Source organism: Nesoenas mayeri (assembly GCF_963082525.1).
Source record: "Nesoenas mayeri genome assembly, chromosome: 5".
Classification (NCBI taxonomy): domain Eukaryota; kingdom Metazoa; phylum Chordata; class Aves; order Columbiformes; family Columbidae; genus Nesoenas; species Nesoenas mayeri.
This window is the reverse complement of record NC_137548.1, coordinates 40,804,656-40,816,733: the sequence shown is the minus strand read 5'-3', so window position 1 is coordinate 40,816,733 and position 12,078 is coordinate 40,804,656. Positions and strand designations below refer to the sequence as shown.

Here is a 12,078-nt window from a genome sequence, read left to right as displayed (position 1 = left end):
AGGCAGGAACTGGCCAGTTGCTGTGAGCCCACGGTCACCCCGTAACGCCCATCTCAGCTGATACAGGTTTGGCTTTGCTGGCAGCCTCCGCACCAGCGAGCTCTGTCACCACAGCAGCCCCAGCAAAGGATCCAAACACCAGATGTGAAGTGTTAGAAGACGTTTGTCACCCAAACCTGGCTACCCTGAGGTAAGGTGCTCATGCAACAACTTTTCCACGTCCACAGTGAACTGCAGGAGCCTCGTGGCACCAAGCCACAAATGGCCGACCAGACGTGTGGGGCAGACCGGCCAGTGCGGCACTCCCAGCCCCAAAGCCTGGCAACGGCCATCTCCACCGGTAAGGGCCGCCCAGTAACGGCCGCCAGCAGCAGCCCCTGCCGCGCCGGTCCACCTCCCCCCACTGCCTCCACCTCCGCGCTGCGACGCGTTTTGACCCGCGCGGGCCGCCGTAGCGCGGCCGGCCGGCCGTCCTGGAGCTGCAGGCGGTGCTGCGGCCGCCGGGGGGAGCGGCTGCGCGGCGCGGGCGGGCGCTTGCCCATGGGTTCCCGCGGCCGGCGCGGAGCTCGGCGGGCGGCCTCGGCCCCCCGCTTCTGGCCGAGGCCTGAGGCTGCGGGGCCGCCCCCTCGCTGCCGCCACCGCCTCTGAGGGAACGGCCCCCGCCCCGCCCGCGGGGGCGGCCCGCGCCGCGGCCCCTCCTCGGGGGCGGCCGGCTGCTTGGGCAGGCGCTGCGGGGCACCGTGGTCGCCGGCCTCGCCGGCAGAGCGGCTCCTGGGCACCAGGTAGGAGAGAGAGGTTTAACTCGGCGGGTTAGGCTGGGGGGCGGAGGAGACGCGTCTCCCCAGCCCGCGGTGCTGCCGCCGCGGGGAGAGCAGCTGTGACTGTGCGGGCTTGAACGTTCCTCGGCTCCGCGCTCTCTCCCCTTCTCTCTTTCTCGCTCTCTTTCCCCCCGCCCCCATTTTGCACGGAAGCCTGGAGGATAATTTACTGCAGGCTTGGGCTGGATCCCTCTTTTCCCCCTTCCCTCCTTCACCGCCGGAGCTTTGGGAAAGGTGAAGGTTTTAGCCGGGGGTCTGTAAGTCGTTGACAGCAGTTACAGTTCCTCGTTGGTCCCTTTTTAAAAAGAAGGTGTGGGGATGTGAAATGCTGTATGCCTTTATTATCAGATAGCACCCACTGTATGTATGTAGGTACTTAAAGCAGAGCTAAATTTGTGAGACTTAAAAACTCCCTCATGTTTATTGTCGGTGTGCTTCTGTGAATTGGTGTTCAATAATCAAGTACAGCGTTGTGCTTTCCAGACTGTGAAGCCTAAGGCGGAATGGGTGTGTATGGAGCAAAAGCAAGGGGCCGGATGGACCCTGTTAATGGACTCCAGTGCTGGGAATTTTTGTCTTTGTCATAAGATGATACTGAAGTGTAAAACACACCTAAACTTTTGATCTGGGAATTGGTTTAGATGTGCTAATGAATAGTAAAAGGATGATAATTTTCATGGAAGCCTCTGGGAATAAGTAATACCGCACCCATCAATTATCATAAACTCTTGCATTTGGCATTTCTTGCAAAGAATGAGACTAGAATTTATTGCGAATGTCGTATTGACCCATGGGTGCATCTTTCAGTTTAGATTACTGCTGATTTGATCCTCTGGAATCTGCAAAAGGAAAGTCTGCCAGCCTCTGTGAATAGCTTTGCAGTGTAACAGGAGTGGAGTTCCCGAGCAGAATCGCTGAGAGATATGTGAACAAGTGTAAGCAAAGCTGAGCACATCAGTATTTCTGCCTCAAACCTGGGCTTGTTTCCCAGGCACAGTTTGTGTGTGGGGTGAATATCCTCCTGGCACCTGGAGATGATGTCGGTCGAAGGGTCTACAATAACAAGTCGGATCAAAAATCTACTTCGCTCCCCTTCCATTAAGCTAAGGAGAAGCAAGCCTGGGAACAAGCGTGAAGATATAGGCAGCAAGGTGAGTACTATGTGGTTTGGCCAGCATGCTTTAACTTTGTTGCCTGAGGTTCCATCTGTACTAACAGTACTGCTTTGGGAGACCTGGTGTAACTGTAGAGTGATGCAGAGGAACCAATACGTGATTGTAGTCTGTCTTTTAATTGGGATCTCTACTGTGCTGGAGATCCATGCTAAAGCCCAGGTTGCTCTTCTGAAACGCACTCTTTTTGCTTGTGTATCCAGTCTGTATCAGAAAGCTTTTGGGATTTCCCACACTGTGGCGTGTGGTGCTGTTACAGATGATAGGAGAAACATGATACTGCCTCTTCCTCCATGTTACCAGCAGCTAACAATACACAAAAGACCTGTTCTTCTGTGTAAGCAATTGTTCTTGGCCCTGCAAAGGAGAGTTCTATGAGCATGTGAGAAGGGTAGGCTGGTCTGAAAGATGTAGGATGTGAGGTGTGTCTTGGAGGTGACTGTTCAGGTGGGGTCTGTGTTCTCCAGGCCTGGGATGCCCTTTTCTCCATGTTCCTCCTTCGTGTGCCTCAGACCCCTTCCCTTGGGGATGTCTTGCCTGGGGTATAAGGGCTTCTAACCTGAAAAATCCATCATTCTTCTTGGCGTTGCGGAGAACTCCTGACAGATCGTCACTCACTGGGAATTGACTGGTGTCATGAGGAGAGGAGGATGACTTAACCCCGCCTGCAGGGAGAAGAAGATCTGAGTGGCATTGCCTTGTGCTGACAGCAGGCGCCTCTGAGTCAGGGTACATCCTGCTGTCCCTGCCACTGATTCACTTGGAACTCTGGGCAAATCACTCAGCCTTTGCATAGCTCTTTCTGTCCATAAATAGAAAGCTTAATCCCTCCCCCTTTGTGAAAACTCACTAATAAATAAGAAATTCTTGTAATCCATGACTGCAAAGTGCGTTCATTTGTCTCAGAACAGTAATGCTTCAAAAGTTAGCTGCAGGAGTGAAGAGCGTGTAAAAACTGCAGGGGAAATACACGACACTTTATCTAATGGTCAGTCCCAGCGTGAAATCCTGTTCTCAAAACTATGGTTCAGGTCAGAGATCCCCTGAGATGCCTGTTTAATACCAAGGAACACAATATTCTTCCCTTGCAAAGCAAGCGAAAAACCTGCTTGGCTTCCTCCGAGCTGTCTGGAGGAGAGTCCTTGGTGTTTGTGCATGACCTCGGTGTGTGCCTGTGCATGCATGTGCTGCATTTAATGCAGCTTGTGAACTGCCACTGAAACACGTTTTGTAGCTGTTGCTGAAGAGCAGTTCGTTGATCCATATTCTGCAGAGTCCTCTGTCAAAAGAGCCAAAAGCCACCTGTACTGCCATGTACAGTGAGCGTTGGATTCTGGCTCTGTGAAAAGGAGCTGAGGTCTGCCTGCTCCTTTTCAGAGCTGGGACCTGCTTCTATAATCCTCATAATCCCCAGGTATTATCTGGAACTTGTTCTTTGTTTGTTTGTTTGTTTTTTCCATTTTTGTTTGTTTTGTTGTTTTGTTTGTTTGTTTTTCCTTTTCCTTACATGTGCCTTTTGGAAGAGCTCCATTGTGTCCTTTATGCTGCTTCCCAATGTACAGCTAGGGCTGTTGGATCCCGTGGGAATATAATGGATTCATTCTACACCATCAAATTAGGGTTTGAGGGCTCGATTTTGTGTATCTTATTAGTAACAGCAATTAATCAGTGAGATGCAAGGGTGCTGCTGGGGAATTTGCTAGTAGAAGCAATTTGCCATGATGAGGAAGGAATGCTGGTGTTGGTTTCCCAAAGCAATCTGCTCTGAATTTCCCTCAAATGAGTTATGTCCTGCCTTCAGTGAGACAGCTGGGGTGGTCAGGGCAGAAAGGAGTGAGCCCCTTATCCAAGATCCAACGGAAGAACTTCCCGAGTTTGATATCTGTGGAGATGCTCCCCCTGCCATATGTGTGTTCCTTTGCCTTCCACGGTGAGAGCAACCCTACTTTTCTAAAATAGCAGGGAACAGATCCTCTCAGTCTGTTATTTGGTGTGAATATAAATCCCTTGGGACTGAAATTGAGCATCATACACATCGCTCCTAAAGAATCTCTGCGGAGCTGCAGGAATGGCTTTTCCAGGCATCTTTGTCTCTTGGACTTTTTGAGAAATGACTGCTCCAAGAGATGCATGTAACTCACGTGGATGTATGGATGGGCCTATAAAGCCAATAGCTTTGGCTGGTAATCTTGGCTGAGTGCTGTTTGGTTACATAGGATAGAACAGGACTGTTGCCTTAGACTAGTGCCTGAAAGGTGATATTGTGCTTTGCACATGCAGATGTAGGTGAAGAGCAAGCTCTCAACAGCTCCATGGTTCCTGAGTCCCTCAGGCTTTTATTGCAACCAGCTGCTCAATTTAAGCACCCTCAGTGGCACTCTGCCTTGATGTCCACGAGCTGTGATTTTTCCCCTCCAGTGAGAAGTGTCCCTGCTCTTTCCTAAACAACCCTTTGGCCGTGTGAGGCCTGGCGGGCTGTCTCAGTGGTGAGGGACAGACCTCTGGGGCAATTTGTTGTGCTGAAGAGAAGCCCTGTGCAAACTGTCTCCTTTCAGTGAAGCAGCCATGTAAGGCTGGGCTGGACGCGGGCAGGCTGTGGGAGGCTGGCTCTGCAGAGACCTGTTTGTGCATTGCTCTGGAAGGGGGAGTGTGGGTAAATACAGATAATTTTGCATGAGGGCTGTGCAGGACATGCCATGTGTTACTTGGGAGCTGTACAAGACAGAACTTGTTTTGCGACTTTTATTAGGACTTATTTCTTGCCTATAATTAATGCGCAGTTTTACTGTGCAGCCCCAGGAGATCTCTGCAGGAGTAAAAATAAGGAACCAATACATAATCACAGATATTAAAAAAAAAAAAAAAAAAAATATATATATATATATATATAAGGGGAGGGAGTGGGAGCTCATTAAGTAAATCTTGTTGACACATAGTGCTTGGTTTTGTTGCTGCTTTTGGAAAATAACTTGTTTTGTGGGAGCCTTGATTTTTGTTGCTTTGTGACTAGCTCTGTGTTTAGACTTTTTTTTTTTTCCCTTCTGCTGTTCATGGCTTGAATTCACTTGAATTCCCATTCTCTCCAGATCTCCATTTTTTTGTGTTGAACCAACACAGACCTAGACTTAAGTCACTGTACTCTAGGTCTGTTGATTGTTGGGATTGTAACATGTCAGTGTGGAGGCTGGAAGCTAGAATTTCCTCAGATAAGTTGTTTGGCCTGAGTTCAATTTCTAGAGGATTACTAGCCTTACCAGAAACCCAGTGGTGCATCTGGTCACCGTGCTTGTGATTCCAGTAGAAACACAGAGTTACGAACTGGCACTGACTGCCTTTGAAGTGGCATCTGAATAAGCAGCACTAGCATGACAGTGTGGAAGCTATGGGTTGAGCCATCTCCCATTGCTAGAATGCCCTGGTTGCTGCAGTACCCTGCAACTTGGCTACACAAATCTCCCTCTGCTCACAGAAGTAATGTACCAGGTACAGTTCCTGCAGGGGATGTTCATATTGTTAAGCTCTGCTCTTGTAAAGATAAGAAACTTTTAAACTGATGTAGCGGTGCCTATGTTAGAGGCTGTGTGTGGGGCGATATCCTTAGTCAAACCAGATTAGGAATGTCAATGTAGAAACAAATTGTTACAAAACCTTCTACAGGCTTTTCCCTAAAACGGTAAGCCAGGGAGTCAAAGAAACACATTTGGAATTTGCTGCTTGTTTCTTTGATCTCTCATTTTTTTTTCTGAGCCAGAAATATTTCAAGTTGTGGGTTTTAAAGAGCACTTTGACTAAACCTGACATTCCTCAGCAGGAAGCCATTCAGCACAGGGACTGCTGTATTGTGGTCTCCCCCCCACCAAGTGCTGTGTGAGCGTGTGCAACTGGAGTGCCTGTTCCTGCTCCATGATGCTGGGTTGGACTGGGGGGCTCTGCAAAACCTTTCTGAGAGGTTTTGTTCTGAAAATGAGCCCTGACTAAGTTGCTCCTAGTGGGACAGGGTTTCCTATCCTCCTTTGGTGAGGTGTGGCTTTTTCTCACTGCCAGCCTCTGGGCTCCTGTCAGCCTGATGGTAGCTCCCTGGTTAGTCAGCAGAAACACATACACGTATCTATGTGTCCTGCTGGTGAGCAGCATGTGCACAAGCACAGATTTAAGAGGGAAGAAGATCCACAGAAGCTTGAGACCTCTCATGCCTTGTCATGCCCCTCACATTCCCAACACTTCTACAGCTCCTCAGTCCCCTGAGAAGCTGCAGGGCTCGGCTAGGACCACAAGCTGTCCTGGACACAGGAGAGTGCAGTAACATTTCTGTCCTGGCTGTAGCTTCCTGCCTTGAGTACTGAGTCCTTTTTGTCTGAAAATATTTTAACTCCCAACACGAATCAGTTTAGACCACTACTGGTCTTAACCAGATCAGCAGAGAATTGCTGAACTTGAACTGGAACAGAACCAAAAAGCACACAAGTTTGATTCACTGATATAAATACTTCAAAAATCATCACCTCTTATTAAATTGTTTAAGGTGCAGCTGAGGCTTGTTGTGGAGTGGGATTCTTTGTAAGTCTTTGGGAACAGCTTGGTCCTGCAGCAGCAGAACCTGCTGGGTTCCTTGTGGGCAGCATTTCCCAGGGAGCTGGATGCAGGGCTGAGCAGCCTGGCTGTGCGGGTGAGGTAGAGAGCAGCCTGTGTGATGCTGTCACCAGCTCTTGTTTTGGCAGGATTTGAAAGGGTCTTTTACATTATGACGGTGCTTTTGAGGACCTGTTTAGCACAGTATTGCCCTATTCTCCTTCTCCACTCCACTGGAATCTGAGCAGTGCTCAGACCATCAGCTCTGGGACTGGCGGAGCCAGTGGCACAGCTGAGAGGATGGATCTAACCCTTGTCTGGCCTTCTGCTGCTATGCCTGTTCTGCTTCATCATCCATGAATGTTGCTTGGCCCTGGCTGATAGCTATGGATCTCCCTCTCAGGTCTGCATTCCTCAGTCTAAACACATCCAATTGCTTCAACAGCTTAGGGGCTGCTGTCCAGAGATAGAAGGGATTTCATGTCTGTCTCTGGTCAGGCTTACAATAGTGTCTCTTAAAGCAGGGAACAAAGGCTAGTTAGTTTCTTGATAGCCAGACCTGCATTTCAGTGGCATACCTGTATCTGTGCATAGAATCAGTGGAAGAACTGAGAGTGTCATAGCTCAGGGCCTGAATCCTTCCCTGCTGGGCTGCTCTGGTCCCCTCTTCTTCATCCTCAAATACATAGTGCTCAAGATGACTCTGTGTTTGTTAACAATTTCATACACAGGTTTTCCTTGCTCCTTTCTTTGCTCTATGTGTTTTATGCCTTCTCCTGAAATTACAGGATGATCTGGCTAGCTCTCCTGGCCTGAACTGGAGCTGAACATGTATGTTAAATGTGACTTACAGCCACAGGGCATATCAGAGCCAAAGTTTTTCTGCTGGTGGACTGCAGCACCAATTGCTTTTGGTTCTTGAAGTATGGTGCATATAAAGGCATATAGCAATTAAACATGTTTGGTTTTGTAGCCTGCAACTTTATTCAGGAACCACTGTCATCCTTCTTACCAGTCCTGAGACAAGATTGCTGGAAAGATCCACCCTTCTATCCACTCCTAAATAATGTGTTGTCTTTACCGTGAAAGACAGCAGGAAGATCTCTCCATGGTAGAGGAAGAGCGATGATATACTAACAGTTGGAGTGTAGTTAAAGAACACAAACCAGGTCATTTGCTGGGTGGGTCTAAACGGTTATTGCTTTGCCTGGGTGATCATATGCTGCTTACCTTTAATGCTACTGAGGTCTTGCCTTGCATGCTGTTCTTCACCTCCTTCAGATGAGCTGGATATTCTGAGAAGGCACATGGGACTTAGCTAACCTGGCTGGAGAGAATTGTAAGCAGGTTTTACTCTGTCCCTGCTGTGCTGGTTAAGCTGTACACATATAGACTGATGACTGCCTTTTGCTTGTGGTGGTGTTGTTCTGCACTGGGCTGTGAAGCATGTAGTGTTTTGTCAAAGACCTGGCTAGGGTGGTAAGATGGCAGAGGTCAGGGCTGGTCAGAGTTGTTGCAGGTGGTACATTTGCTGCTTGATGGTCAGAGCTCTTGTTCACTGTGGTACAGGGAGGGCTGGTGGAGAAAGGCAGCCACAGACACAGTGAAAAGAGACCTCCTCCAAGGTGTACCATCTGTTTCACTAGCCATGTGCTTGGTACTACCTGTGGTATATCACCTCATTTGTTTCAGTAGGGCAGAACAGCTCAAGTTGGAGTTGGTTGGGAGTCAGGCCAGGTTGGACCACTAGCTGCTTTTGTATCATCAAGGGTCTGCAAGTGCCTGTAAAATGACTTGTATATTTTTTCACTCTCTCTGTCTACTGGAGAGCAACTGCGGGGCTTCACTTCCATTTCCAGCTGAGAAAGTAGCGGCCATCATTTTGTTGGCTCGGCAAAGCTAAGAAGATAGTTTGCTTCGTCTTGATCAGGTCTTAGAAAGAAGTTGCTTGATTAGCCTTGATACAGTTTTCTCTGTGAGAGTGAAAGCAAACACAATGTCCTAGTTGGCCTTTGGCTTTTTTAAAAGGTCCCTTTTCTTGATCTTTGAGGCAGGGAGTGGTGCCTACATGGTACTCAAACAGCACTTAGTAGAATGAAGCCCTGACATTAGTGTGGAGTGATCCCTGCTAAGGTCTGAATAATTAACTAGCACCAAGCCCAGTTTCAGTCACTTCAGGCTTCTGTTTGTGTCTGATGTACCTGCCTCCGCAGAGCTGGAAGTTTCCAAGGGCTCCTCTATGTGCACAGCAGGGTTGCAGCATGCTCTCTGCTCTGGTTTCCAGCTCCAGATGTGGGCTGGTCCCTGTGCCTAAAACCCTGCGGGCTCTGCTGAGGCTGTACCCACCAAAGGGTGGCTACTGCAATTCAGAAAAACCTCCCACTGTTTCCTTTCACCACAGTGCTGCATAGCCTTGCCCTGAGCACTCCTGCATATTGTGCAAGGAAAATACAGCTGAGGCCTGTGGCTGTTGTAACCAGCTGTGGATCTGTGCCATGCGGTCTGTCTTCAAAAATATTAGTGTAAAGATGAGTCGCTGCTAGTATTTGAATGACCATTGACTGCAGGAGCATCCCATTTCTACCTTGCTTTGGTGAGGATTGGACAGATGTGATAAAAGTAGACCCAGCTGAGAGGATATTCAGGCTTAAAAAAAAATAAAAATAAAAAGTATGTGGGGAACAAGACATGCTTTTCCTATACAGACATGGCTCCAAACTCCCGCAGGAAGTCTGAGGCAGACCTAGAAATTGTATCGTGATCCTCTGAGGCCAAATCTTAGCCTTAGCCACAAAGCCCAGTCTTTTGCAGATTACCAGGGATGTTTCTTATCTCTCCCATGTGTGGACTGTGTATTCATTGAGGATTATTTGCTTAAAAGTCCCCAAACTGGTCTGTTTTAAAGGCTGACTTGGTTCCATTGTCACTAGTGATTTCAGTAGCTCTAGTGATGATGACTTTCCAACATGCTCAAGCAGATTAAGCACCATATGAATTAGAACTGTGGAAACCCCAGTAAGCCTTGTAATTTTGCTGGTGTCCCAGGAGACCAGTACTGTTGTTAGTTACTGTGGGGAAACTCTGATTGAAAATAGTATTATAGAAAAGACTGTGAACTGCTGTTGTATTTGGTGTTTCCAAGCCAGCAGCAATAAAAGCCAGTCTTGCTTGTTCTCCCAAATACAGTATTAAAATTCGCAATTGGTTGAGAAGGTTAACAACTAATATAAGATTTCTTACCTGGTGGAATTTGAACAATGACATTACTTCCTTACAGGGATGGTTCTTTAATTTCTGCATCTCCCAAACACTTTGAATAGTTAGACTGGAACTTCCCCCATCATGGATCCAGAGAGACTCCTTTCTCTGGAAGAAAATAGATCACTGGAAGTTGCATAGTAGCAGAGAGTTACAACACAAACAAATTGCTCAAGAGCAGGCAAATGGAGGAGTCTGTGAAAGAAGGAGAAAACAACTTTATGGCAGTGTCAGTGGATTCAAGAATAGAGACTTGTAAAGAGCTCTACTTCTGTTTTTCTTCCAAGCAGGCACTGTGAAAAATCAGTGCTGCCAGTTCAGAAACCCCTCCTTATGGACAGAGAGGCCCCACACCGGGCAGTTGTTGTTTGAAGTGCCAGTATTTAAGTGTTTGCTAGCTCTGTTTCCTTTGCTCAACAGTGGTAGCCTTTGAGCTCTCCCAACGGCTTTGAAATTGGTTGCTCACATTTGAGTAGCACATAAGGGGATACTTGCCTTTGAAGTCTTGTTTGTACTAGGGATGCTTTCATTTGCAAAAAAAAACACCCCAAAAAAGAACAAACACCTAAAGCCCCACCACTGTTGTGCCCAGGACTTTTCACCAAAGGAGCCTGGTTCATTACATGGTCCCTAATGCAATTTAGATGCTGGAGTTGTTGAAACACTGAATAGGACTGAGGGTGAAAGGAGTGTGTGCAAGAGCTGCCTCCTTTGGTGACTGCTCTTGGTGGTCAGAACTTGCTGTGCTCTGTGCTTCAACTGTGGCCATGCTCTGGAGCGATGACCTGGACCAAAAGGAGATGGGGATGGTGTCCATGGTATCCAGAATGGGTATGAGTGTAAGGGTGTTTTTGGCCAAGCACTTGCCTCTGTTAGAACCAATTTGCAAGCAGAGCTTCCACAACAAGCTGTCTTAATGGTGACACTGCATCAGAAGAGTCCATTGAATGATCCTGTCCCTCAAAGAAACAGGCTATACCAGTAAAAGGACTTCTTTTTGCCAGTTATATTGCATAAATATTAGTGTCTTTTCTGCAAGAGCTTTGTTGGGGCTAAGAGTGATGTTAATCATGCTTTTCACCAATGCTTCTGTGCTGCTGAGATGTGTAAACGTAGAGTAGACCTTGAAACAGAGCTCTGCATTTTTTTAAAATGCAGTTAATGGTTTTGGGTTCTGTGCTCCACTGTCCCTGGGCCTCTTTTTTTTTTTTTTCCCTCAATGTATAACAGACAGGATACTTATCCACTTACTGCAAAGTGTCCCAGCATCCAGGGCTTTAAAACAGCTGCGTAACTCCTTGCATTTGGCTTATCTCCCAGTTTTGAACTAGATATAGTGGTCCCAAGCGCAGTTGTTTCAAACCTGCTTTGGGGTGTCATCCTTCTTGAGCAGCTGAGTCCAGAAGCATTGCTGACTGTAAACTGGAACTGACAAATTTGGGATCTGCTTTGTTTGTTTAAGCCCATCTGGCCCCAGCTCACCTGGTTTTCTTGGACTGAATTGTGGCCAGACAGGCTTCAAAAAAGGTTCTGTGTATCTTGCTTGACTATGTGGGCTGGCTGGAGAGTGTTTGTCCAGCCTGCGCCTCGAACCCTGCAAGGGGCTGGTGGTGGAGGGGAGTGGCGACAAGATGACATAAAATGCTCTTACTGAAATACATTAACAAATATTTATGATAAATGCGTGGCATACCTCAGTGTTCATAGTTATTTCTAAAGCCTCGAGCTGCTTTTGAGGCTGCAATTGGGATTCCACATTTTCACACACCGGAGGATAATCTCCCTCCCTGGTAATCCACGGTTTGTGCTGCATGTCTCTGCAGGCTGCTTGAGCTCAGCTGTTGAGATGTATTTTACACGTGATCAGTAGCGTGAATGACTGGTGCTGGGGGAGGATGGGGGTCGAGTACTTGGGTTAGAGGTGTCTGCCTTCAACTTTGTCACTGACTGCTTTGGCTGTGGTTTTGCCTGTAACTTCTGTAAGAGTGGGTCTCCTGCACCGCTGTTACGATGACTGGCTTGCTTTGCAAAGTTCTTGGCCCATTTTCTGTAGCAGGGCTGCAAATAAGCTTTTTCATGTCCAGGAGCCCTGATAAATAGTTTTTTGATGGAGCCATTGGTGGAAAACAGAGCATGGTCGGTGGCAGAAGATGCAGCACCTGGACTATGTCTGCTGCTCATCGGAGCTACTCCAGGTCCTTGGAATGGACATCTCTACCCAGGAGTGTCTGAATGTAAACATGACCGTTAATAAAATGGCT

At 47.7% G+C, this 12,078-nt stretch overlaps 1 protein-coding gene across 1 annotated transcript in view; it reads left to right on the top strand.

Annotated features, from left to right (window-relative positions):
- Window positions 1-554: 554 nt before the first annotated feature.
- The window catches only part of MAPKBP1 (mitogen-activated protein kinase binding protein 1), a 97,974-nt gene continuing 86,450 nt past the window's right edge, over window positions 555-12,078 (top strand). The window contains 2 exon segments of the mRNA XM_080345260.1: window positions 555-782; window positions 1,626-1,969. Coding sequence (XP_080201386.1) covers window positions 1,853-1,969 — 117 coding nt within the window. The 5' untranslated portion in view covers window positions 555-782; window positions 1,626-1,852.